This window comes from Musa acuminata, chromosome BXJ1-11 (assembly GCF_036884655.1).
Source record: "Musa acuminata AAA Group cultivar baxijiao chromosome BXJ1-11, Cavendish_Baxijiao_AAA, whole genome shotgun sequence".
NCBI lineage: Eukaryota > Viridiplantae > Streptophyta > Magnoliopsida > Zingiberales > Musaceae > Musa > Musa acuminata.
The window spans coordinates 9,040,427-9,067,500 of record NC_088337.1 but is presented as its reverse complement, the minus strand read 5'-3'; the positions used below and the strand labels follow the sequence as shown (position 1 = coordinate 9,067,500).

The 27,074-nt window shown below is 37.3% G+C and overlaps 5 protein-coding genes across 20 annotated transcripts in view; 1 reads left to right on the top strand and 4 right to left on the bottom strand.

The window, feature by feature from the left end:
- Window positions 1-2,909, top strand: part of LOC135597156 (uncharacterized) — a 4,672-nt gene extending 1,763 nt beyond the window's left edge. For both annotated transcript variants that reach the window (XM_065089731.1, XM_065089730.1), the window contains 6 exons: window positions 1-91; window positions 174-257; window positions 1,062-1,177; window positions 1,950-2,008; window positions 2,386-2,476; window positions 2,565-2,909. The exon at window positions 1-91 is cut by the window's left edge and continues 57 nt beyond it. In XM_065089731.1, coding sequence (XP_064945803.1) covers window positions 1-91; window positions 174-257; window positions 1,062-1,177; window positions 1,950-2,008; window positions 2,386-2,476; window positions 2,565-2,792 — 669 coding nt within the window. In that variant the 3' untranslated portion in view covers window positions 2,793-2,909. The remainder of the gene's footprint in view (window positions 92-173; window positions 258-1,061; window positions 1,178-1,949; window positions 2,009-2,385; window positions 2,477-2,564) is intronic.
- A 140-nt stretch (window positions 2,910-3,049) lies between these two features.
- On the bottom strand, window positions 3,050-9,597 carry LOC135585880 (probable catabolite repression protein creC). Of its 9 annotated transcripts, none has more exons than XM_065089720.1 (11): window positions 8,895-9,591; window positions 8,493-8,795; window positions 8,292-8,400; window positions 8,088-8,207; window positions 6,119-6,183; window positions 5,930-6,013; window positions 5,033-5,129; window positions 4,843-4,930; window positions 4,553-4,658; window positions 4,383-4,475; window positions 3,050-3,836 (listed from the first exon to the last, which is right to left on the bottom strand). In XM_065089720.1, the coding sequence occupies exons 1-11, from the start codon at window positions 9,438-9,440 to the stop codon at window positions 3,450-3,452; spliced, it is 1,998 nt and encodes a 665-aa protein (XP_064945792.1). In that variant the 5' UTR covers window positions 9,441-9,591; the 3' UTR covers window positions 3,050-3,449. The 9 variants fall into 9 exon arrangements, with proteins under 9 accessions (XP_064945792.1, XP_064945793.1, XP_064945794.1 ...); XM_065089721.1 differs by having other exon boundaries at window positions 6,096-6,183; window positions 8,114-8,207; window positions 8,895-9,587; XM_065089728.1 differs by having other exon boundaries at window positions 3,722-3,858; window positions 8,895-9,597.
- A 202-nt stretch (window positions 9,598-9,799) lies between these two features.
- LOC135597157 (uncharacterized) lies at window positions 9,800-13,677 on the bottom strand. Of its 4 annotated transcripts, XR_010481138.1 has the most exons (8): window positions 13,285-13,677; window positions 13,106-13,203; window positions 11,916-12,188; window positions 10,773-10,821; window positions 10,554-10,659; window positions 10,405-10,460; window positions 10,043-10,093; window positions 9,800-9,951 (listed from the first exon to the last, which is right to left on the bottom strand). XR_010481138.1 is itself a non-coding variant. In XM_065089732.1 (6 exons), exons 1-5 carry the CDS (start codon window positions 13,659-13,661, stop codon window positions 10,560-10,562), a joined length of 897 nt encoding a protein of 298 aa, XP_064945804.1. In that variant the 5' UTR covers window positions 13,662-13,677; the 3' UTR covers window positions 10,206-10,460; window positions 10,554-10,559. The 4 variants fall into 4 exon arrangements, 1 of the variants encoding a protein (XP_064945804.1); XR_010481136.1 differs by having other exon boundaries at window positions 9,800-10,093; XR_010481137.1 differs by lacking the exon at window positions 10,043-10,093 and having other exon boundaries at window positions 9,800-10,042.
- Window positions 13,678-14,023: 346 nt separating this feature from the next.
- Window positions 14,024-18,618, bottom strand: LOC135597159 (vacuolar protein sorting-associated protein 20 homolog 2-like). 2 transcript variants are annotated; one of them, XM_065089733.1, is made up of 6 exons: window positions 18,426-18,618; window positions 16,993-17,145; window positions 16,701-16,853; window positions 15,619-15,702; window positions 15,025-15,205; window positions 14,024-14,948 (listed from the first exon to the last, which is right to left on the bottom strand). In XM_065089733.1, exons 1-6 carry the CDS (start codon window positions 18,525-18,527, stop codon window positions 14,923-14,925), a joined length of 699 nt encoding a protein of 232 aa, XP_064945805.1. In that variant the 5' UTR covers window positions 18,528-18,618; the 3' UTR covers window positions 14,024-14,922. The 2 variants fall into 2 exon arrangements, with proteins under 2 accessions (XP_064945805.1, XP_064945806.1); XM_065089734.1 differs by having other exon boundaries at window positions 15,055-15,205; window positions 18,426-18,616.
- A 1,816-nt stretch (window positions 18,619-20,434) lies between these two features.
- LOC135597155 (ribosomal RNA-processing protein 8-like) lies at window positions 20,435-26,840 on the bottom strand. 3 transcript variants are annotated; one of them, XM_065089717.1, is made up of 9 exons: window positions 26,577-26,840; window positions 26,129-26,190; window positions 24,102-24,175; window positions 22,698-22,799; window positions 22,462-22,556; window positions 21,127-21,233; window positions 20,928-21,042; window positions 20,772-20,816; window positions 20,435-20,640 (listed from the first exon to the last, which is right to left on the bottom strand). In XM_065089717.1, the coding sequence occupies exons 1-9, from the start codon at window positions 26,754-26,756 to the stop codon at window positions 20,572-20,574; spliced, it is 849 nt and encodes a 282-aa protein (XP_064945789.1). In that variant the 5' UTR covers window positions 26,757-26,840; the 3' UTR covers window positions 20,435-20,571. The 3 variants fall into 3 exon arrangements, with proteins under 3 accessions (XP_064945789.1, XP_064945790.1, XP_064945791.1); XM_065089718.1 differs by having other exon boundaries at window positions 22,698-22,809; window positions 24,124-24,175; XM_065089719.1 differs by lacking the exons at window positions 24,102-24,175; window positions 26,129-26,190 and having other exon boundaries at window positions 22,698-22,809.
- Between the last annotated feature and the right edge of the window lie 234 nt (window positions 26,841-27,074).

The following is a 27,074-nucleotide window of genomic DNA, read 5'->3' as shown; positions in this document are numbered from 1 at the left end:
GTATATATGTGGAACGCTGACAAAAGCATCTGTCTGAATACATTTTCTGGTCATGCTAGCAGTGTCACCTGTGGTGATTTCACTCCTGATGGTAATGAAATATCCATGTTTGATATGCTAATTATTGATTTACAAAGCCTTCACCTAATTAGGCTGATATATTATTTTTGAAGGTAAGCTTATTTGTACTGGTTCTGATGATGCATCACTCAGGATATGGAATCCTAAGACTGGTGAGAGCGTCCATATTGTTAGAGGTATCGTTTTTCTTTCTTTTCGATTTTCCTTGATTTTGTTTTTTTTTATGTGATTAATATATATATGAGGTTATTGTGTGGCTGTTTATGGCATGCTTTGGTACTTTAAAATTTTGGCGCAGGTTGCAATTATCTAGATTCACTTGGATATGTGGTAAATGAAGCCTAGTGCACCTTGTGAAATGTTTGATGCAACATAGAATGATGATAAGTCTGTTCTGAGTGTCATTAGGCGAGTTTGCTGATGAGGCATTCAGTTCTAAATTGGAACCTTCCAAAACTTTCAATCAAGAATTAGAAATGTCTCATTCTAGTTAATTATGCAGTAAGAGTTTTTTGTGGATCCAATTGTTTTACCTACAGAAATTGACTTGATGAATACCGCAATCAATCCATTTATGTGGCAGAAGTATTTTGAATGTGCAGGCTAGCTTTTGCAGAAGATATAGGTGTTTGTCACATTGGATGCAAGACTAAGCCCAACTGGTGTAATTTTGATTAATGGAGAAAAATTGAGCTTTAGACAGAGGCATTAAGAATGTACAAGAAGCTTTATTGAACAAAACACTTCTTTTTCTTGCAATTGTGTGTTAAATCTTTTTATTCTCGAGTTCAACTTGAGGCTTACTATTGTAATTTTAACTAACAGAATGAATAAACGAGATTTGACAATTTAGCATTAAGAATGTGCTAATTCTTTATTGGTACAGTTCATATTGAATTCTTTATTGCATTGAACTGGGATATTACTTATTTTTCTGAGATTTCATAATAATACCTTCTCACTGAAAGCTCACTTCTTAGGTCACCCATATCACACTGATGGATTGACATGCTTGTCAATAACCTCTGACTCTACTATTGCTATCACGGGCTCAAAGGACAGCTCCATACACTTGGTGAACATAACAACTGGGCGGGTACATTTTCTTTTCATGTTCTAGTGCTTATCAATTGCACAATACTGTGACAGACTAAAGTACATTGACTTTTATTACGATGAGCTATTTCACTTTCATTTACAAGTAGCTCATCCTCATGTTTTTTTTTTTTTTTCTGTTGTAAGCGTTAATGTGCCGTTTAGTCATGATTTGATAAATGCTTCTGTTTCATAGGTGTCATGAAGGATATGACACATAATTCGTGATTGTTTTGCCTAAGTCTTTCTTCCTCCCATATTTTGGTTGGAAGAACTTTATAATGGAGTGTTGCTTTGTTGCATGATCCTAAACTACAAAAAGACAGTGGGCCTTCCTATCAGCCAACTAGCTTTTAGCTTTTAAGTCTATTGCTTCCGTATCTTTTAAGAACATTATAATAGAGTGTTACTTTTAATGGGAGGCTTTCATCAGCTTTACAGAGTCAATGCTAAGTTGTTGGCTAGTCACCTCCACCCAAACTTTAATACAGCTTTCCCAACTTTGATATGTACCCAAGAATCAACTCCATTCTATGGGTGATGAGACTTGGTTATAATGCCGTATAGAGATGTAGAAACATTTTTTCCTGCAATCGCCTACAACTCTCAGCTATAACTGGGAAATTTGAAGTGAAAATAACAATTATCATGTTTTTGAGGCGCAAGAGCTGCTGTATTGTTCTTTTCCATTTATACTGTGGTGGATTTGGTTAATTCCTAGATATGAATATTGAAAGTTTTTAATTTTCTAATGGATGTCACCGTTGTTGTAGGTGATCAGCTCGTTAATCGCTCACTCCAAATCTGTGGAGTGCATTGGACTCACACCAAGGTATGGTTACTTTTAGCTAAACACATCCTTTCATGAATTACAGAAAATACATGTAATAATTGGAAAGAGAAGTGTACTTGTATGGCTTACTTGATTTATGGCATCCTTTTGATGATTCGATAACGTAGATTAAACTAGTTTCTTTACTTGTATAGTAACATATTGTTGGATCTAAGCAAAGTACTAGGCAAAGAGGAGGCCAGAAGATAACTATTGAATTAGTCATCCAACTTTCGTACAAGTTTTTGTTTGTCATCCATATCGGATTTTTTGTTTGTCAAGCAACGAGTGTGCATTTACCTTTTTGAATTTACATCTGTTCACTGCAAGTAATTGTGTCGTTGGGGCTTAAGAGATGCCATCTACTCGGCCTGCAGCTCTCCTTGGGCAGCGACAGGCAGCATGGATCAGAAGCTCATTATATGGGATCTTCAACGTTCTTCAGTGCGATGTGCATGTAATCATGAGGTCATACTCGGCCTGATGCATATTCACATTCTCTCTTTATCCTGCTTTCCCTTTTGTACTTAGGTTTTTTTGCTCTGGGTTTGGACAGGAGGGTGTAACATGCCTTGCATGGCTGGGTGCATCTCAGTTTGTCGCAACCGGCTGCGTCAACGGTAAGGTATGTGTCTGGGACAGTCTCACTGGCAATTGTGTGAAAATCTTCAGCGGCCACACAGACACCGTTCAATCCCTCGCCCTGTCCGCAGATGGCAACTCTCTAGTTTCAGTTTCAGACGATGGTACCGCTCGCATCTTTGTAGTGTCGGAGTTCCAATAGTAGATGCCTTCTCGATGTGCGATTGGGTTAGAGATTATTAGTAGTTGCAAGACATGTATTTTGCCAGTGAGTTGAAAAATATTCTTAATATAATCTTATGTAATTTTGCTTTTAAAATGCGGTTGTTTAGCTGATAAGTTAAACATTGTTGGTGATCTACATGATGACGTACAAAACGTATACTTGAGCTGATAAGTTCAATTGAGGCATTGAATTGGTCGTCGGAAGACAGAGGTAGGTTGCAAATACGAAAACCGACAGTAAAGATTTGAACCAATTGCGAAGAAGTTTTTGTGTTTGCTAGAAGAATCCACAGCAATCATCTCATCTCTGGGATGAGACGAGGTCAATATTGCTAGAACCTATGACATCATCCCAAAACTGCTGATTCACGACGTTGACGAGGCAAGAAATTAAAAGCACACAGGAAACAGTTGGACATTTGCACCTTTTGGTAGGAACGGCCTACTCCATTATTTCTCTGATATGCCAAGCCATCGGACCTCGCCATCATTTCTCTGATTTGATAACCTGTTGTTCTTTAAACAACTGAGCGGTCAAATTTCATTCATGGAGAGAAATTGCAATAAAAGCCGCGAGCAGGCAAGAGTTTTTTTGTTCATGTAGCACGATGCTTGTGACTAGTAAGTGCTGCTCTTAATGGATGTGGATGCCATCGACGGGTCTGTGCTTGGCGATAGGAGCAGCAGCTACTACAGAGTGGGAGCAACCAGATTGGCTGCACTCGTGATTCTGGGGCCTCTCCCAGATCTTGATATGGCCGTCGCGAGATATCGTAATGACTGATTCATTGGTAAATATCAAGCCCGAGAGGGGGTCCATGTGCACACTGTGAGCTACCAAAGGAGAAATTTTAGGCATATCTCTCATGCTCGGAGCAGGTAGGAGAGCACTCATCGGGCACATGCTGTCCCAGCTTGCTGAATGGCTTCCGCTGCTGAGAGTTGCTGACCCACCAGGAGGACAGCGTAGTGGCATGATGAGTTCATCCATCACCAAGTCCCACAGAAGCAGCTGACCATCCTGCAACTTACTAGGGATGACACTGAGCAACAAAAAAGAGTAGACAGACAATTGAAATTTTCTAGTGCGGGAGAATAATCACTTCAATGAAAAACAAACGCAAAAAAAAAAAAAATCTCCAGAAATAATTTCATACAACTTAAGCATATATCCAAATGTTTCTTCCACTATTGCTAATCTCATCCCTCGGTCATGCATGGTCTAACTCCGTAAGCATACAATTTATAAAGAACTCGAGCAGCAGTAAAGAAATTTTCTTTCAGGTTACCTAATACTAAGCCAATTATACAACATCATCTTTTAATTTACAACTATTACATTTCAGCTTTCTTCATAACAAATTTTGTGCTTTCTTTTACCACAAACAAATTTTGTGCTCACTATTACCAAGCATAGGTTGAATTTCATCAAATGGCATTAGATACTAATGCAAGAGCCTTTTTCTTATACTATTCATTGCCACACGGAAGATACATAAAAAAAAAATGAACATCAATTGATTGATTAGAATCCGTTCTTCGATAATTAAATTCCATAATAGATTACCTGACCAACAGAGCCAAAACGATACACCACATTTTCTTCTGTTCCTTCGGAATTTGGGGTTGACCAATATGAATCGAAAGCAACTCCACTAACCTGCTGATACACTTATTAGTGTATCCCGAGTAATTAATAGGGAAGAAAGCTTGTGCAACATTTTACCAAAACCTTACCCATGAATTATGTCCCTCGCCCCATGCGACAATCTTTTTGTCCTCCATACTCCAAACTTGTACAAGATCATCTTCACCTCCAGTCAATATGTATTTCCCATCCAAACTAAAACAATGGATCACTTCATAGTCAAGTTTCAAAAGGAAACAAACGAGAAAGTTTGAGTTGTGCAAAATAGTGATTCATTAAATCTTATTAATTAATTTGACAAAAGCATGACAAATGCAAGACAAAAAACATGACATAAGCAAGGACAAAATCTTGTAATAGTATGCAAGATAATGGATACCTCCAAGCAGAACATAGTAATGCACCATAGTAGCTTTTCCCTCCAAATGCTAGTTGCTCTTTTGAAAAATCAAATACTCTTAAATAACCTACAAGGACTCTACTATTTCAGGTTTTAATGGGACATCATATTTGACGTAAAGAACAGGTACTAAAGATATAGAAACAAGGTACAGGAATCAAACAATTACCATCTCTAGTAACAGTGGCCATATATGTTCCATTGACTGAAAAGGATATACTATTGACTGAACCATGACAAACATGCCATCTAGCAACTGGGTTGCTCTGCAAGCAAATCCCTTAGTTAATAGTTGAAAAAGTACAAAAGAAATTGCAACTAGAAATCACAAAATGGTCTCCTGAATTCCCAAATATACAGATTACTTTAGCATCCAGTTAAAATTATTCGATCGGAATCTTCAAGCTGTGAATGAAAATATGGGGACATCCAATACTCAGAAGCATCATGGTCCTATGACACACTTATCAATGGTTCAATACTATTATGATTGCTTTTCCTTGGTCTAGTGTCCGATGAATGCAAATGACATTTGACTTCCAATTGAAGCAAGGACCACAACAATTGTGCTAGGAAAGCCATGGTTAGCTAAGACCCAGTAGAACATTTCAATCATACAGACATGACAGTGCCAATGTATAAATTTAAACTAGATAATGTCTAGGTTGTTACTGAATCAAGTAAGTGCAATCAAAGGCATAGGAACCCACAACATGTTTCTTAAACATGCTTTATGTTGGTTAGTGGATGAACCTCATGTACTTAACAGATAACAATGGTCATAAACAATCCCAAAATTTTGCTAGCAAATGTGAACATTTTTTTTTTAAATCAATCTGAAACAAATGATCAATCAGAAAACTGTATGCAGGAGTTTGCACAAGCTATGCTTGAATTAACTGAATGCAAAGTCATTTTGAGATCAACTCAATCAAACAGCAGTTGAGTTTGAAATGTTGAGCTCAAGCAATATGGTTCAGGTTTGTCTTGGCTTTGTGTATGGTACATAGAAGCTCATTAACATTGGCCACATAACTATGCAGATTATACATCGTTTCCAAATTACCTTATTCGAGCGTGTGTGTGCAACAGAAAATTGAGTTTGATCTTTGATAACAGGAAACGAACTATCAGCAGTGACATCCTTGCTCTAAACAAAAAGGCAAAACATGCTTAATTTTCATTTCAAAGATAGTTGAACTAAGATAACAATTAAGAAATCTATAGTTAACCTTCTCATAGACATATATGTTACCATCAGCATGACCAACAACAAAAGTGCCTTCACGTTCTGGCACCCATGCCACGCAAGTGCATCGACTGTAAAAACAATGGAATTTCTGTATAACTAAGAGCAAATAACTCTGAACTCTGAATACAACCATGGACATAGTTTAAACAAAAAACAATTAACTTATTATATTTCAAAAGAAAAAATCTGTGCACAACTACCACAAGTATACAAAAACCAGCAATCTTATTCTTTTTCTTTTTCTAGCTATAAAAATAAAAAATGACATATCTCCAGCACTCTTCTTTTTCTTTTAATTGCTATAAAAACCAGCACTCTTCTCCAGCAAATGGCATATCTCCAACTTTCAGGCCTCTGCTAGGTAAATATATATACCACTAAACTAAATTTTTGAAAATAAGTCATAGTGTCATACAATAACATGTGGTTACAAGTTTTAGAAGTTTTCTTGATAGTATTAAACAAAGAAAACAATGAAATAACAATATGGGTTAAGATCATATACAAAAATTGAAGGGTCCTCTACCAATTTAATCTTCTCTTTCTACTCATACCATACAGGAGTACTTTCCTTTAGCTTTATAATTTTACAAGTCGTGCAGTCTACCTAATGAAAGCATTCACAAACATACTTCACTAAAGTGAAAAACCCCATCTTCTTGTATGTCCTTTCAGCTTTACATGTACAATTTTCTCACGCATAAAGCACTACAAGTTACATAAATTCATCTGCAGGTTGTTGTCTATATAAGTTCGTGTTCATATATTCTTCTCCAATGCCATCATTACAATATGTCATGCATGTAATGATACAAATTTGTGTTTGACAACTGTTCTATGTTCATTAACCAGCTTCAGCCAATCCTCCCTTAATACAGTATTATCTGAATCATGCAGTTTACAGGAGATACTGCTTTCTGTGCTTACTGGTGCAAAAAGATTCATGTAGGTGACCCCAAACAGTTGGAACACTATGGCTTGTTGTCATCATCGTCTATGTTGTAGACATATCATGTTTTTTTCTGCATGTTTACATATGACTTCAGAGTTTCCACCAAGCATATTTTGATGTTTTATTCTGTCAGGCATCTCTGTCAATTCCTACTTAACAGTACCATAACAGCCTAATCTAAACACATGGTTTTGCATAAGCAAACCTAGTAGATATATATGGACATGAAATTCATATTAAAACTATAAGAGGATAATGTTTGTATTTATCAAGTTGCTCTATTATGTTAAAATCATTTACCTAACTCATCATTAGGGCCAAGTTGCTTGGAAGGATCTTAAACAAAATTTAACAGATCAAGAGGCACAATCAGCTTCCAGCATGTCCATGATTAATGCACGAAGACTAGAGAAGCCAAAGCCAAACCAACTTTGGCATAAAGGAGCCTGGAGCTTGGAAACAATTTATGTTATTGAATTTATTATCGTCCTTTCTTTCTTTTAAAGCCAAGCATCCACTCTATTAAATTTTTCTAACTAAAGTAAGCCAAATCTTGATTCAAAGATATTCTTTTTCTGACTTAAACTGAAGCATGCATAGCAACTTCAAGCATATCTACACTCAACATCAATGCTATCGACCTAGCATCACGATCAGTAATTTAAGAGTTCATGATTAATATTTTCTTCTAAATACGAGTCCTGCTTAGTGCATTAAGATTTTAGTACATGCTTTTCAATGATCCACAAGAAAATGACTTGCAGCACAAAAGTTCAATAAAATGAATGCAAAGTTTATATGAAAGATACAATTAAAGTACAAAAGACATAAGCAACAGAGAGAAACGTGATAGCAATAATCACCAAACAAAATGCCCAAATGAATAAGAGAGGTTAACTTTGAGAATTATGCTGACATAAAAAGTAAAATTTGAAAAAAGACGGCAATTGGCCAACAATCTATAACATCAGTAACTATCAAGATCAGCTCTCTGTCATTAATGCTCTCTAAACATGTCACCTATGGTATTGACATGCGATACATGCCTATTATTAGTTGTGCCTTCTTTGTTATAATGCTGAGCTGCCAAAAGCTTCCGCCCTGGATCTTGTAATTGTTGCCTAAGTGATACCAGGTAGACTACAACATCATGCATGTGGGCATTAGTGGGCAGAAAAAAAACAAAGGAAAAAATCTTGGCAGTATATAACTGACTGAACCTACTGTCTCCAGAGTGCAGCCCAATGAGCAAATCATGCCCATCACTCGCCTCAGCATCAAACGCATGGCAAACTGGGTTTGAGTTGCCGAATTGGATGGACTTGATAGGATCCTGAAGCAAAGAATGATAAGAGAGGCATACAAATGACATGCAATAGATTAGCAAACTCAACAGAGCATTTCCACATCAAACAGGCGCAAAACCTTCTCCATCGAATTGAGGTCACTGATGAACAGAGTGTCTGCTGTACTAAAGATTAGGTATGTCCCCTTGCCATCATAGTTTGGCGATGCCAGCTGTGCACTCGATCCCACCGATGCACCAACGGGACCACCGGTCCTGCTGTTGGCCGACACTACCCGAGTAACACCGTTGCTAAGCGACCGGCTCCCATTCCCGGACCCGAGCAGTCGGGCCGCCGCCGACCTCACTCCCGAACTCGTGGCTGACGGCGCCGCCTGGCTCGTATTGGCCGGCGGTTTCTCCTTGAGATACGCAATCGTCAACTGAAAAGAAAGACATCAAGATCCCTGTCTTTTGCGCTGAAATCAAGAAAAAGGAACCAAACAAGCCAAGAACCCTAGTTTTGGCCCGAAGAAGCCCACCTGAGAGACGGACTTGCCATGGGAAGCTGCGGCGGGAGGGAGGGTCTTCTCGTGGAGGAGCTTGTACCGGCCCTCGGGGGTCTTAAATAGCGCCTTGAGCGCCGGCGACTGGGATCTGACGGCGGCGGGAGCTGAGGACATGATCGAAGGCTTCAAAGGCGATTCCGGGATCACTCGGAAGGCGGCGGCCGAACGATCATGCCTCCACCCTTGTGAGCCTCGACAAATCCGAGGAGATGGAAGCGACGGGCGGCGGAGAGGGTTTGTGTTGTGGAGACGGGAGGGACGAGGTTTTTCTACGCTCGTCGGGTTCGCCTCGTCGATCGTGAACGACGGCGTCAAGAGAGAGAGAGAGAGAGAGAGAGAGAGAGATATAGGAGGAGGAGGAGGAGGAGGTTGATATGGGATCTCGGACGGGCGTCTGCTGTTGGATCGATCAGGACCGTCCAAATAGTGGATCTCAAATCTCGTGGAAAGCCAGCGATGGACGCCGGAGATGTAGAAGCAATAGCAATGCTGATCTGGCGTCGTTGAAAATGATCGCATCCAATGCTAGTCTGTCCGACCGATCACCCCTGAAATTTTGCAGGGCTGACGTGCTCAACAACGGACACGATGCGGTCGAAACCACAGGTAAGGGTGCCAGTGATCACATCACCCACGAGCATTTCCAAGAGTGAATCGGTCAGTTTGGATATCAGTGTTCCTATCGAAGAGCTACAACAGTGAAACATGTTAGATAGGAATTTAGTTTTATGGGGTAAAAACTCATTACAATGTTCCTCGCAAAGAGCAATATGTAGAAATAGGGGATGAGATTTATACAAGAAACAACAATCGAATTGCATTTTAGATTGACATGAACAGTCTCAAGAGAGAGAGAGAGAGAGAGAAAAACAAGGAAATGCAACCAAAAGAATGTAATCATAAACTTCATGAAGTAATTTACTCATGTCACTATTACAGTGAGTTTGCGATCAAAAGCTTTAACAAATAAGCTGCGGATAATTTCTGAACATTTGGAAGTAATTGCCATCTTTCAAAGAGTTTCAGATGCCTTCAAAAGAAATTCTTCAAGTGAAACAGTTCGGACGAGGCAACAGTTCGATTTAGGTTTAGTTAATCACTGCAGGATTGGATGTAAGTACCTGAAAAACTCAACCAAGAGAATGCTTGCAAAGCTTCTATAATATCAAAACCTTCATCCAAATCACATCCAGATGTTAGTTCAGCTAGAAAAAAAACACATTCGAAGCTTATCAGAGTATCAAAATTCAAATAAGAATGATTCAAATAAGAAATAAAAGGAGATAAAACTGGAATTTAAAATGCGATTGAGGATCAAAATAGAATATGTAGACAAACATATTAAAAGACAACACATTTGACAAAGCCACTCACTCGCTTCTACGAATTTAAAATAACTAGTGGAGATCACACGCCAGTGAGAAGAATATTAAGCGAAGAAGGGCCCATTTGAGAGCATATAAGAGGAAGTTTGTCCACTTACGGCTTGACGTTGCATATACAAAAGGCAGACAATCACAAGCTTTGCAGGTGAATATGCTGCAAAAACACAGATCATCCTTTCACTCTTTGAAATATAAAGATGGCATTCAAAATTTAGATATTTGATCATGCAGGATGGCTTGTGTGAACCTCTTGTTATAACTGCTGCTCAGAAGGGCTTGTAGTTGCCTTCTTGATCTTTTTCTTCCTTGAAACAAAGCTGCTGAGGCCAACAGATTTTGATGTTCGCTTACTCCTGCCGATAGTTGTTTTCGGGAAACAAAGATCAAGAAGACTAAGCAAAAGAAAAACTCAAAACATAAAGTGAAGGGCAGAAAATATTAAGGTGTTAGGGAAGAGTGAACACACCGCTTGGCAAGTTTCCTTGTTTCAGGATCATCTTTTTCCGATGTTCCATCTGTTAAAAGACATAAAAACCATAACTAAGTACAAAGAGACAAATGTCACATTGAATCAAATGGGTATTCTTAGTAAAGCAAGCAAACATTTAGTTTAAATTTTGCAGAACAGCATAAATGAGCCAAAGAAAAGCAAGCAAACATTTAGTTTAAATTTTGCAGAACAGTATAAATGAGCCAAAGACAGGACACTCTTTGTACATCTAAACCCGACAACCAAAGCCAGATTGAGATGTTAATAAAATAAATATTTAAAGGATACAACTTTAGGCTTTCTATAAAAACTGTATGATATTCACTCCATAATTACATTACAAACAAGCATCTTAATTGAAACATGGAACTACATCATTTCATTCCACATAACATTCCACAGCAAAGTTGTAAAGTTTGGATCCGCCAACACTGAGATGAAAAAAACTGGTGTTCTGAGGAAAAACAAAGAGAAGTTTTAATAGAGATTTAGTACCAAACTATTTCAGCCTGGAATGTAAACTGTCTGCCTTTGTTCTTTAAAAGTTTCAATTTATGAACTCGTGATGAACATTATACTCCTATTTATCTGATTTATTTACATATAAGATAACATAAATGAGGCTGGCTATCCTGTTCATGGACACAATGGCCTTATCTTCCATCCCTGGCATAGACATCCCCAACACCTTGGCACATCTCCAAGCTAGTAAGGGATCAGCACAGCATTTATTGTTTTGTCACATCTCCGACAACTTGCCATGTGCATATATATTTTATAGGTCTTAGGACCAAATGGAGCTTCTTTTCTTTTTTCTATTTTCTTTGAGAATGAGTATATTGATGTTGGATCTAGACAAACCAAATTTATCGATAGAGTTTGGGTTTTTATTGGCAGCAATTGTTCAGATAAATTTCATCATAACACATGCTAGTCCTATTCAAGTCTAATGTTCATTAGAAAAGAACCAAACACCACACTTCCATTGGCAAGACCTTTTTCAAAGACAGAAACTTCTATCAGTCAGCAAACTTATGTTCAGTCATTAATCAAAGATAAATTGACCAAAAAGCATAATGTCAATATATATTCAATAAAGGACTAGCAGCTTCATATTACCTAGGCCTGTACCACCATCTGCATCATCATCTGAGTTTTCATGAGAATCCCAGCGATCCTCTCCATCATCGAAGTCCCAGCGACTTCCAACAGGAGGAACCCAGAAATCAGGCTCAATTATATCATCACTGTTTGCCTTTGTCTTTTTGGTAAGTGAATCACTCTCATGAGCATTCTTTTTCTGATCTTTTTTTGACTTGAATTGCTTTTTTGATTGTTTTGCATTTTTCTCTACAGCTTCTGCATTGGCATGGGACTCCATTTCCTTTTGTTCTGTAATACAAACACAGCACACATCACATCATATTGGCCATATCTTAATCATGATGCTTAAAACATAAAATACAAAAAAATGTTGATAATTATTCCTTAAAATTCTTCAACAGAAAGGCAATATTCCTGCAGATATAGAATTTAAGGTTAGCTTAGCATAGATCTCCAGAACCAAATCATTCCAAAACAGATCAAGAACTATTAATATTATTTTAAACTTTTCTAATAGTTATTCATGACTAGTCCAAAAAATGAACAACATTCACAGACTTGGAATCAATTTCAAGGTTGGTGGTGAAAATTGTGATCATTGGACTTGATAGATCATATTGGTTTGTTCAGATTACTGGAGTGATTTTCTCAAATAGAGCAAAAGACATAAATTGGATGTAATTGATTTAAAACTTAGGGAAACATGTTGGAACTACTAGTTTTTAGTTCAAACCAGCCCAGAGTTAGTTGCTCATCCACTTATTCCAGGTCATTTCGATAGATTCTTATCAATTCCCCCAACTTTGGAGGTTTTGGTCTTGGAGCATCAACCCCTCTTCTAATTATTAGTTTTCATGGATTCACATCAAAATCTTCCATTTTGCGTGACCTTCAACTGCCTCTATTTTGCATCTTCCTACCCACATTATTTCCATATCCAAATAACTCTTGAATGGCGAACTCTTCGCTATGTGATAGTATGTACGTGAGATCACAGTTCTCAGAATCACTTTTAACAGCAAGGCTTGAATAAAAACGATGGAAATTTGTCCACATGTATATAGCAAAAAAAAACTCAATTTTTCAGAGTAAGAAACAACATGAATCAGAAAGCCAACAAAAAAAAAAAAAGAAGTATATTTCAATCCGAAAAAAAAAGGAGTAGGATAATAAAATATCTTTTTTCATTTCTGCACAAAGAATACCTAACATATTCTGGAATTTCTTTCCACTGACGTGCTTCCAGATATGCTCCTCAGATTTATTAACCGCGTCTCCGGTAAGCTTGCACACCAGTTGCGACCTGCAACCAACTCATTATCACACAGTCTTCTACCTACGAATCAAAAATCCTTCTTCTTCTACGACTTACAACACCGCTTACTTGGAAGTGGGGTGGGGCTGGAACATATTGAGGGGTGGCTTCTTTCTGGCGACGGCAGCATCGATGAGGGCGAGGCGGCAGGCCTTGGTGCGGCCGTAGGCCTCCCGGTCCTTGGCGAGAAATTCGTGCCCCGTCTCCACGCAACGCAATCGCCCGTTACCTAGGTCCAGGAAGGTCGGCTCGCCCAGGAGGAAGGCGCCCTCCTTTTCAACCTTCTCCTTCTCCCCGTTGCCTTTGCCACCGCCGTCCTTCGCCTTGCTCTTCTTCTTACGGCTGAGGCCATTGCTATGCTCCGCCTCTTCATTAGAGGTAGGGTTTTGGGCCAGCGCCGTTCCTTCTCCCCCACCGTCCTTCACCTTTCCCCCTGGCTTTCCCATTTTGTTTAGCCGCAGCGAGGCACAATTACAGTTTTAATAAGGGTTGTTGTCGGATCGTAGGTCCCAAAATAACCCGATACAGATCCGATCCGAAGTACGGGTATAAGAAAACTATGGTTCCAAATTTCAAAGGCATGGGAATCGGGCGAGCATATTGGATTTTATACCCTATGGTCCGATACCAAGCGAATCGTACCCGATCTTACCCCCTACTTTCCTCGTTTAGGGTATGCATATATACTTGTGGAGTGGTCATAAAAGAGAATCTAACTACATCCTTTTAACACTTGAGGAAAAGTAAATAAACACAATTTCTGTCATTCAAACTTCAGAGAGCAAAAAAAGCAAATGGGATAGAAGTCTTTATCAAACAGAAATAAGTTGAGAAGAAATATGGAATTATCATTACCAACAATGGTCTAACATTTAATTTATTGTTCAAGATCAACAAACAAATAGTATAAAATAGGTCACCAACAAGCCAAATCATATTGGAGGTTTTGCATACAACTTACATAGTCACAAGCTGGAACATTGAATAGAATTTAGTATTTCATAATGAGTTGTGAAACAGCATCACTTTGCCTTCCATGTTAAGAATGAGTTAGTAGTGGGTGTTATTGGCTGAACACGAATAATGCTCCAAAGAAGATGCAGACTCCAAATACATCAGATCTTCTTATCTGAAAGATGAAATTGACAGATCAAAAGACCATGTAACTCATACAGCTATGATAAATTCTGTCAACTGAGGTGCTCAATTACAAGGCTAGACAATTAAAGAAAAAAAATCATAAATCTACAGTCAGAATTTGGAACTTGAACTAAGAAAAATTTAGTTGACAAGCATCAGTATGGACCAAACTTGTTATGCCCACTGACAACCTTGCTAGTGGACCAAAGCATCAACAATGTGAAATAGATGCAACATCAAAAAAAAAGAAAAAAACCAAAAGATCTTTGATTAGACAGTATAAATTATCCTATTTCAGATCGAGCTAAGAAATGAGAGAATATAGTTACATTCGGTTTTATTGGTTATTATCAGTTGAGTTCTTTGTACACGCAAAAGAAAAGAGCCTCTAAGGGAAAAAGAGCCTTTCATTTCGATCTCTAAGCTCAACACATATGTGCGTGCTGAGGAAGAAGCCAACTGAGACCAGAAAGAAAAGATGGGAGTTATCCTTGGAAATGTTACAAATCCAAGAACCACCACAAATGTTGAGCAATAATGAAATCCCCTTTATGTTCATTTGGGCAATCAAGCCGGTAGTGGTTCCTCCAGAACTGCATTTCAAACAAAACATAAACAGTCAGGTCATAACTATGCGTGACAGTTCTATGAATCATGATTACTACATACGCAAGTTCTTCAAGCTTGTAAGAGAAAAACCTTTTGTTTTTCTCTCTGAACTAGTTGAGATGTCTTTCACACCAGATGGTACATCTGGAAGATCAAGAAGTTCATCTTCTGTGCTCTGAACTTGAGATTCTACTTCTGGCACTGATTGAGCAGGAACAGTAGGCATGGATTGAAGGGTAATCTGCAGTACAAAATGTTCCAATAAATAGCCAAGAGTCACAAATATCATCAGAAAAGGCAAGCATAAATTCTGACAATCATGGGAGACACACAAACTTATCAAGTGATATAAAAGCTTAAATAAGGATCAGCAATATCATTGGCAGGGAAGAACTTGATGATGCTTCAAAGTCACTTATTACAATGTGTGAAGAAAACATTTTCTCATATTGCATGCTTTCCAAAACCACTGATGTGTATACATCATTACATCATGTGGCCCCTCGTGCAGAAATGAAGAGAATAACAGGGGTTGTTTTGATATGCATACTGATAATTGATATTAAACTTGAGTATTTGAAAATAGTCAGATGAAGTATAACAAATACTCAGTATGATATCAGAAAAGCCCAAAAAGTTAACGAAAAAACTTGCCTCAGTTTCCAAATTTTCAAATTCTGCCAAAACTTCTTCCTCGTCTTCGGCAGAAAGACGGTCCCCCAGAATTGCATTTATTTCCTTCAACAAGTGCAAAAAGCAAATGATAAATTTTAGAAGTCGGCAATTAACTCACTTTCAGATCAAAGAGAGCATGATAAAAGTTTATCATACCATTGAATGACTAAACCTATCGAGAAAAGGAAAAAATAATCACATCTCTAAATGGGATTTTCCAAACAGAATGAAGTAAATAATCAAAACTACACTTTGAAACCTTAGAAACTTCAATTCAAATAAGTGAATAGGATTTTCCAAACCCATTCTCCAAGAAAGAAATAGAAAAGAAAACATGGTAGTTGGTACTATTTCTAGTAAAGGTGAGGATTATAAAAACAGAGTCTGTAATTTTTACAACCTCACAAGAAAAGCTACTACAATTGTTGTATAACAATTACCCAAGGCTATTAAAAAACCAACTTAATGCCAAAGTAGGACTTCAAAACACTAATATATTCTCACCATATCATCCCTGATCAGCAACAAATTTAACATTGAAATGAACTGGAAAATTCTAAATAATATGTCATAAATCTATATGCCACTCTTATCTCCGTCCTCGAGTACCTCAACTCCAAGCATATGCTTCGAGCATTTGACCTTATGGTCCCTCCAAATCAGTGTTAACCCTCCTTGAACCACTTCCCATCCACACCCTCATTCCGCAACTAATGTCTTTCTTTTCGCATCAAAGACCAATGCAATTAAGATCAAGAATGCTCTGCAGTTTCGGGCTCAGGCCTAACTAGGCCAAAGACATTAGGCTTATGTCTATGTCAGAAAGTGGCAAGTTTTCCAGTCAATCTAAAGTAGCAAATTAACATATAATTTGATAATTCACAGAGCCAATCTTGGGTTCAGATTCTGTAAGCTTATCATAGACCAACAATACAGGCTTCTTTTTTTCAAGTACGAGATTCATTTGGTAAAATAACTTGAATTGAAAGTGAAGTTGCAAAATGTTCAGTTAGGAGCAACAGTGACTGGAGACGTAGGAAATAGATAAACAGATATCTCACTTCCTGATAAGCTTTAGCCTCAGCAGAATCATCCATCAGCTTTTGAACATCTACCAGACTAATCTCACTTTGTATAGCTTTAATGGCATTGTTTCCTGCCTTCAAGCTTTCAAATACAGCTTTCTGCTTGCTTGCTAGCTCAATATCTGCCAACTAAAGAAGAAAGAAAAGCCACTCTCAGGAAGACAATCCACGGAAGATATAGGCACTTTACACCTCTATTATAGTATATAAAGTGAAACAATATATACACCACAACAAATGATATACCAATTAGAAAATCAATGCATACTTGTTGCTCAACATTTATTAGCCAAGCATCAGCCTTTTTCAACAGCTCCTCTTGAGTTTTCTTCTTCTTAAGTGCAAGCAATGCCCGGTCTTTCCTCTTCTCCCGGATCAAGTCCCTAGCAGCTTGCTTCTCAGCTTCAATCACAGCTTCAAGCTAAAAAAATGCAGAACAGGCATGGAAAACAAATACAGTATGTTTAGTGAACATGAGCATATTGTATCGAGCACTAGAGGTAGCATCAAACTCTAGCAGCAGCTAGAACTTCAAACAAGTTAACTATGCTAGAAAACCAAGCGCATCTTCAAACAAGTTAACCATGTTAGAAAACCAAGCACATTGGAATCACTGCAGCAATCATCACTATAATAAACACAGAACGAAACAAGAAAGATATCACTAGTACTAAAGACTAAAACCAGAATTACTACCATGACCATATCAATATGTGATAACAATCATAGTTGATGGGCAAGTAAGAAGAATAGTCAACATTTTGAAGAGAGTCTTAGAATATTCATAAATTGGTAAAATGCTACCAAGCTTGAACTCTGGCATAATGACTTTGTTCATCAGCTATGAAGATGAAATGTGTCATTACATATAAACTAAGCTATCTTCCATTGTGCCGAAAGAGATGCTTTCATGTCGCCAACAAAGATTATTTAGCTTAAAATAAAAAAGAAAGCCAGGTTGAATTCCATCAGAGATACATCAGTGACCCTGATCCTATGTCCTCCTAACGTAATTACAAATTGTCAGTGTATATTGACGAGAAGGTTTATCAATGACACGATTCAGTTCTCAGACAGATACCCCTAAAAGAAAGTCACATAGATCTCAGAATACGAATCCATCAGATATTAGGAAAGAAGGAAAGGTCAATGTCTCATCTCGTAACACTAATTAACACGCTAATAGCTAACCCTGCCCTTTCTGGTAGCTGCGTGATGAGAACATCCATCAAGATCGAAAATTCATGTGCTGTTTAACTTTGGTTTAACCGAAGGGACACGGAGCCACTCGGATTTTGAAGCATTCGAAACTATGAGGCACTTTGAAATGAAGGGAGATCATCATGATAAGGTAATCCCGCCATCATCGGAACTAGGTCGAACGGATGGAGCAAGACCAAGAAAACGCAAAAGAATTATGGTCATATCTCCACAAAAGCAGCGGCAACTTGGAGTATACAGACCTCCTGTCGTGAGGACTCGGAAGCAGCGATTCACGCTTCCACTTGGCATAAGCAATGGAGAAAAGATCAAGAAGAACCACCAGGCAAGGACAGAAGTCCTCGAAGATCGGGAACCATCATTTCAATTGCCTGTCTAGGTCGAGAAAGAAACAAGCACCGTGGCCATGGGGAAGGAGGGATTCTGCGTTGATCAGGGGAAGATCATGAATCAGAAGTGAAGAGGGGGAGGGGAGGTGACCTGCTGCTGGTACTGGGCGAGCTTGCGGCGCTGGGTCTTGAGGGAGAGGATGGCTCGATCCACCTCCGTGATCTTGGGTTTCTTCACGAAGACGTTCCCCATCTGGATTTCCGAGTTCAGAGCTCGCTCGGCGAAGGCGCAGGAGTTGCAATGTGGTCGACCGAATAAGCAAAAAAAAAAAATGACGGGAGGAAATAGGGAAGATATAGGAAGAAACAAAGGACAAAGTCAGTCGGGGCTGGCGTCTTTGTCTGGCCTAATTTCCATATTATCCTTAAATTTCATGCAGTTAGATTCTAATCCCGATTTCTATATTTTAAAAAAATTATCTTAATTTTTTTTATAATTATAAAAATAAAATATTTAATTTTATTTATCTTAGCACGATCAATTTTATTGACAATACAGAAAATGACGACGTATGCAGGAATATTATAAAAATAATAAAAAAACAATTTTAATATCTTAATCATATTTTTTTTTTAAATTTTATTATGTCCTAATTAAAATATTATATTTTATTATTATGATAATAACAAACGATAATATCATCGAGGGTCATAGGCTATTGATGTGATTGATCTTGTCGATGTAGATCCGAACATCGATGACTAAGACAGAGGCGATAGCAATAGTTTGATAATGGTGATGACGGATTTTGAGAATGTGAGGAGAAAGAGAACCGTTTGACAAAAGATTAGGCAAAAGGAAAAAAAAAAAGACAATGATGATAATGCCACGAGAGATAACATCGACGTAGTCATCATCCTCATGATATTATCATCTCACGAAGGAGGAAAAGAAAAAGGAGAGTGAGCGACAATGACACTATATTCGGCTTCTGCAGCTTCTTACGATTACGAGGGAAGAGAAGGGAGAGCGATTATTTTCTTTCTTTACCAATATTATTATCCTAATCCTCCTTTTTTTTTCCTTTTACCTCACCTATTATCGTCGCTCTTTCTCTTCCTCACATCCCTAAGATCCACCACTACCATCATCAAACTATCATTGTCACCCTCGCCTCAATCATCGTTGTTCGAATCAACATTGACAAAGTTGACCACTACCACAACAACCACCCATGACCCTCGACGATGTCATCATCTATCACCATCATAATAATCGAATAAAATTTTTTAATTAAAATATAATTAAAATATATATAATTAAAAATATTAATATTTTTACGTCACTCCAACGTTATCAAATACTATATCTTCTATCAATAAAATTGACAATACTAAAATAAATAAAAATAAATATTTTATTTTTATAACTATAAAAATTTTAATATAAATTTTTTAAATCTAATGATAAGATGTTAAAAGAATCTAACTACGTGAACCCTCCAACAAGTAAAAGGGTAGTTCAAGGATATTCAGAACGGTGATTTTAGGATGTATAACGAACAAGGGCAAAACGGGTAAAAAAAACCGAAATTGGCTACAACCAATTGGATTCCCGAGCCACGTCCGCGTGCACCGCCCAGCTCAACTTTCTCCCGCCATTACACCACATGCAACGCCGGCGACACCACAGGAGGAAGCGCACGGCGACCGTCGCCCCAGGTTAAAGTCTCCACGGCCAATTCCCCCCCCCCCCACCACGTAAGCTCCAAGCACCCAGTCTCCTCGCCTTTTTTCATTTTCGCAAATGCCCCTCATTTTTCTTTTTTTCTTTTTTATCAACAGCCTGTAGAATGGTGAAATGCACAGAATTAGGGGAGGAGTTGCGATGGATCAAACCATTGTTGAATGATTTGATCTATTCCTAAACAGGAACAGATGAGATGCTTAATTTCATCATGCATTTACCAAGGTATCTCTCTCTACCTCTTCCTCTCCCTCTCTTATAGGCAAAAAGAAAACCAACATAACTAGGAAGGAAGGATTATTTCAGTACCATAAAGCCGTGTTAGAGTTAAGGCTTCATGGATCCTGATTAAGGCCCCCATCTTTCACATTTTTTTTCGTGTCCAAATCATGTTTATTTTTTGCGATAAAAGGTTACCAGCCTGCTGTGACTTTTTTTTTACTGTGAGACAACAAACATAGAGCAAGAGTTTACCATCCCATGTACTGGAAGAAGCATACACATTATCAGCATCCATAATATTACGAGGTTCATAGGAGTGGAAGGAAGCTCATCGCCTTTTATATATGCAAGGTTTCAACTCTGGCCATTTGATGCTCTCGACTTGGGAATCTTTTTTCTGTGACATAATGTTAACAAAATTAGTCACAACCAACACCTTAGGTTTATCTTCCATGTTGCTATGATAGAAATCTTGGGAAAAAAAAAATCAATAATAAAAGTACAAGAGACGAAAGACAACAATCTTACTGCTTTCTTGAAGTAGAGCAGTACAAACATCTTGTTAGAAAAATCCTGAAAAATCACATGTTGCACATCAGCAATATTGTAGAAAAGATTTAGCAGATTAGTGATGATATTCCATCAAGTTATAGATTGTAAGGATTTATAGATGAGTGAGCAAACCTTTGAAACTAAAGAAAACCCAAGCTGGCTGACAGCTTCAAAAAACTTCTCTGGATCAGCTCCTCCAGTGTTGGGATCAAACCTGCTTCGCACTTCAGCTATCAAAAGCCAACCGCTGCACCATGGAACTTGTGAATGTCTATAAACAACATATAAATCACATCTTAATGAAATGCCAGGAAGGGACCAAGTAGCTAACCTGGGTTTCAAAACTCTTTTAGCTTCCTGCAAATAGTTTGAATAGTTGGTTCCCATCAATGACAAACAGAAAACCGCAACATCTACAGAGGATGAGTCCAATGGTGTCTGCACATAAATTAGCCCATATCTAGTGGTAAATACATAGCAAAAGCAGAAACCCAAAAATCATTTCTTAGCTTTTTTAAAAAAATTGAAAATGCAGTAAAATGTATTACAACTCATCCAATAATTAATTACGTCGATTAAAAAGGAATATCAGTTACAAGCTGCAAAACATAGTTTAGAATTTAGTATGTTATTAGTACAAACAGAACAAAAAATTATATCTACATCACTCTTCTCTTTCAAAAGATATCAAAATTCATAGTCTTTGATACCACAAATCTTTCATAACATGCCTGACCTCAATTAAGCATTAATAAAAAAAGTATTTCAAAGTCTAAATTCTCAACAACAAAAAAAACATTGAGAGAAAAGGTCAGAGGTCCTTTCCAGAAGTTCATCTAGCAGTTTTTGGAGTGTCCCACTGAAAGAGCAATTTTCAAGTAGGATAGCGAGTATTTAACACTAATACAGTCCTACAAGTCTATGGGTTGCTCTACACAAGTTCAAAAGCAGAATAGCCAAGAAGAAAGACGGACTGCCAACATGGTAACAGATAACTGATATGAAACAAATGTGAGCAATAAAGATGCAGATATTGAATAAGATGCCAAACATCCTCCACCAGTTGCAGAGCTCCTTCACCGTATAAAAGCAATAGGTGATAATAGGGCAGCAGGCGTACACCACCACTCCATGCAGTAAACAATCAAAAGAAATATATAATATATCCTGGTTGGTCATTGAACTACCAGAACTCTGTTCTTGTAATGAATATTAAATTGAGAAGTTAGCTTACAACTACACTATTTGGCTTGCTTTTTTTCAATAATAGCCTGACCTACAAGACTATTTGGCAAGAAACATGATCGTCTTTGACAGAGGGATATATCGCAGGTCTTCCTTCATTGCTCAGTACATATTTGAAATTGGTGTATCAGGCAGCAATTAAGTATCATAAATCATAGAATTACAGCCATATAGCAGAAGATGTATCTCAAAAATTTTGGTTTGAGAGAAGTTAATAAAAACCTATAGCTGGTGCTTATAGCCTGCAAGAAATAGCAGCTAAAAAAAACTACACTTGGCTTACAATGGAAACTTAGCCAAACTGAAAATCAAACAAGTTAAAACAAATAAATTACATACAAGGACAGCATTCCCTGGTGGGTAATATTAAAACTATGAATTTAAAGGCGTACTAAAGAATGTTATCACAGGAAATACATACATGAGCCATGTCACAAGCAATTACTGATGGGTCATTGGAAACAAGGTCAATGGAGAAGACTTTATTCTTCACACTTTTCGCGAGTGTTGCATTCCCTGGAATACCACACAACTGATCAATAGAGTTTTAAAAAGAGAAATATATTTCATGCATTATCAGATGATATCCAACAAAAAAGCTTATGAGTCAGAAATTCAATAATGCAATCAGAGAAGTCTCTTTCTCTGAATCCTCACCACAACCAAAATCAGCAACTTTTAATGAACTCTGATTCCTTAGCCATTTAGCAATTGCATTGACTGGCTGCTCTGGCCAATGCACCATTTGCTCTTGGTATCCTGCATGATACTAAAGAGTGAAACATAAATCATAACAGAATACATGTCTTAACCGACTTCATGTACTGTTAGATCTTATTAGTATGATCTTAACCAATTTCAACGTAAGACTATGTTATCACTGCAAGGAATGCAATGCATCTTCAGCACCTCAGTTCCCAAAATGTATAGGATAGGATAGAAAGTCGTCAAAAACGACCTAACATATCAATGATCTGATATGACACACAATAGGCAAAGCATCCATGCATTGTTGCAGACCAGCACGGTAGAGGTACGTACGCTTTTAGGGAAAAGACATGCGGGAAGTTAAAATGTATCTACGAGATACAGTTTTTAGGAAGAGAAGTAGCATAATTTAAGTACCAAAATCTAGTGTGTGTGAGGAAATTGTAGGGAGATTGAGAGTAGAAGATTCAGAATTTTTAGTATATACAAAAAGGTTAAACATAAAAATGATGTAAATGTTATTGTAGATAAAGGTCTAAAGGACAATGCCATAGAGGTGAAAAGATTTTGGGAAAAATATAACTTTGAAAATTGTGTTAGGAGAACAGATATGGATTTTAAGTGCTTATGCTCCTCAAATTATAAAGAAATTCTGGAAAAATTTAGATATGATAACTCAAAGGATACTTCTACTTGAAAAACTTAGCAATAAAGAAGATTTAAAAGGTTGCAGGGAGAGAACATGGAGAATTTTAAAATACTTGGGGGTTTTGGATACTAGAAGAGGAATGAAGAAGACAACATGATTTTGGATTTAGCTTCTTATTTTCTCATAATGTATTAGACAAATAGATATTTTTCTCACTAGAAAGTTAGATAGATAACATGTAACAATTGTAAAGTTATACCTGAAGAAAGCTTGACTAAATGAACATAGATGATGACATAAGATATATGTTTTAGGAAATGAAAAAGGAAAAGAATAACTAGTTTCACTAGAAATAGACGGTGAAAATTTGAAAATAATGATATAAGGTTTTCTGGAAGGATGGGAAAAGAGAACGTTTAAAACTTGGACAAAGACTATTATCACAATTTCTTTGATTACAACCCTTTCTACCTTAAGAAGTACCTCTCTTAAATAAACCCCTTTCCCATGAGGCTTATGTCTTGTTTCAAGCTAGATGCATCCATGGACATATCTTAATCCAATAAGAACTTCACAGAGAGTAGCTAACCTATAAATAACAACAATCATAGCAACATATCTCAAATATGCTGAACTTTGCAACCACTTTATCAGTTCAAATCAATTAAAATAAATTTGATATATGAAGATGAAACAGAAAATACCGATGGAACAAAAAAAAAATACCACATCAAATAGCTCTGGTTCATTCTTAAACAAATTGAAGGCCTCACTACCACTGCGATGAAAGATAAAAGTATATCAGGAGATTCGTTTTCTACAGGTACCAAATTTAAAAAACAATTGAAAGAACAAAATCCTATAGCAATTTCAACTTCCAATTGACAGCTACACGCATTGGAACATTTTGTAGCTATGCGAGAAAAAGAAAACACAAACTAGTGTAGAGTTCATGCATATCACTGATGAAGAAATCCATTACTGATGAAGAACAAACTCTACAAAGAAAATGGTGAACAGAAGAGTAACTACAAGAACATAGCAGTTGGACTACTAAAGGGCACAATTACTGTTTAAAAGAATGTTTAAGAACCATAATACTTGCACATAACATCAATATTTCGATGGGCTCATTCACATGCTAGTGAGAAGATTAGGATATTCTTGACTTTTACTGTAATACTGAGAACATGAAGTACAATAATCAAACCACTTGAAAGAATGATAAATGCCCTGGAGTTCATTTTTAAATCAAGGCCGAAAAAGCAATTTTAAACTCTTTGTCCAACATGTCCGTACATCAAGTCTTCCTATTAACTTTAATCAGAGGTACAACAATTAGTTTTATAAGAAGAAAATCATAACCAATAGCTATACTAATCAAACAAATTGCCAGACTGAATTTGTAACATGCACAAAAGTTATGAATCATGTAACCATCCTACAAGCCATTAGGCTTATTCTTAAGTACTCTAAATGGAAGATATTGACATCAAGTAACAATACAACATAACTTTATACAGCATTCGGATGACAATATGGTCAAGAGGTCTTTTTTTTTCCAAAGATTCCTCTGAAGAGAAATTGAGTGTCAAACACCATATATATCTAACAGGATAAGTAGAGATATGTAGGTCAAAAGAAATAGATAAAAATCAATCAGGATTGGACTCCAAAAACCACCAACATACTAGTGTTGACCTCCAAAACAAAGACGGGCCCAACTTGGTGAAAACAACATATTCAGATTGCTAACAAATTCAACAATGCAAAACCAAATTAAGCAGAGTTTCAACGAAATTGACTAACTTTTTAACCAAAATTTTAAACAAAATTTTAAAAACATATTCATAGGCTTATTTTTAATGAGACTAAATACATCAGCCAACAAGTTATGATAACTTTAAACAGCATATTGAGCTTTTGCATTGAAGACCAGGAATATCCAACAGGACAAGTAGAGACATATAGGTGAAAAGATCTAGATCAAAATCAATTTGGAGTAGACTCATGAAACCACCAATTGAAGAGTGTTGACCTCTAACAAAGTCAGGCCCATCTTGGTTAAAAGAGCATATTCATATAGTTTGCAAACTCAACTAAATGCAGAACTTTAAAACAAACCGCACCATTCTATCAGATAGTTAAATTGAATCTGTTATAGCTTACAGAGATAAACACTTGGACAACAATCCTAGTCAAGCCATATGAGAACCTGCCTTAATTGTGTAACTTAACAAACTTTCATGTAATTTATCCCTCTCCGGGGAAGATTTTGTCTTGCTGTCTCACTTTAACCATCCCACTTACAAAATTCTACCTACCTAACCTTCCCTCTGACCCATTTCTTTCACCAATAATAATACCTCAGGACACTATACAATCTGCTACATATGCCAAATGCATAGAATTGATGTATGGATACATACTTCTAATCCATGTAAGCAGGCTGCAAGATTCAGTTTCATGGCATAACCACAAGGGATTGGTAATATCAAAATCAAATAGAACAACAGATGTTGCTAATAGTTTGAACATGTAGTCTGTTCAAGTTTCTTTAAAAGATTCGATTCCCGATTCCAGCTTTGCCTTCAACTATTGCTATTTATTCTAGTAAAGTGGGTATGAAGAAATTTTTGCCTATTTGTATAGCATCTGATGATGCTAGATAGATATTTGCTAGAATGTCCATCCCAATAATATTATGATATATAGTCAGAGCAACATGCACCTGCAAGTGTATAATTTCTCATTTAGCATTCTGAAATGGCCTCCAGATAACCTCATTCGCATCTGCATGACAATGGATGACATTATGGTCGATACAATGTGAATAGAGATGAAATGTCACTATCCACTAAAGGATAACAAAAAGAGGCTAAGAACAGCAGGGCTTGCATATAAAGACATCAACGATAAGAAACTATTCTAGCAAGAACGATCAGCTGGCTAAAAGTGTAGACAGTGTTGTTGATCGGGTTTAGTTTTAAGGAAAATAAAAGGATAATATAACCCACATCAAGAAATACAAGAGAGAACAAGATATGAGGGTTTGAGGTGTTAATTCGGCCCAGCAATCTTGGAAGGCATATGGTCCTTGGGGAGGTTCTTGCCGTCTCGGAATCCCTAATAGCGAATATCTTGAAAGGTGATGGAATGGGCGACACGACGAATCGTACCTTCTGCAGGAAGCCGAGCTGGTTCTTGGAGGTGGAGGGACCCTCGATCTTTCTCCGCTTCGGATGTGGCAGCGGGAGCTGCGGAGGCGGTGAGTTAGCGGATTCCGAGCGGCTTTGTGGCTTGTGTCTCTTCCTCCTCCGCTTCCGGGATGGATTGTCGGGTTTCCCACCATCCGTCATCTGCGAAGCTTGAACGGAGAGGAATGGCTGCGGGAGAAGGGAGAGCAGTAGAGAGAGCCGCCCGTTCAAACAGAACCTTTTCTCTACCCTAGGGTTCTTTATGTCGGTCCAATAATAAACAAATTTTACATTTTTTTTTTCAAATTTGATTTAAAATAAAAATAAAACGTAAATTTGATGACCTTTCCTTCAACCTGAAAAATCTTATTTATTCTTTTTATATATTCAGAATTTAAAAAAAAAATCATGTATCAACCTCAAGTTAGACGACTTCAATTCCGATTTGAATCATCAATTTTTAATTATAAATAAATAAAA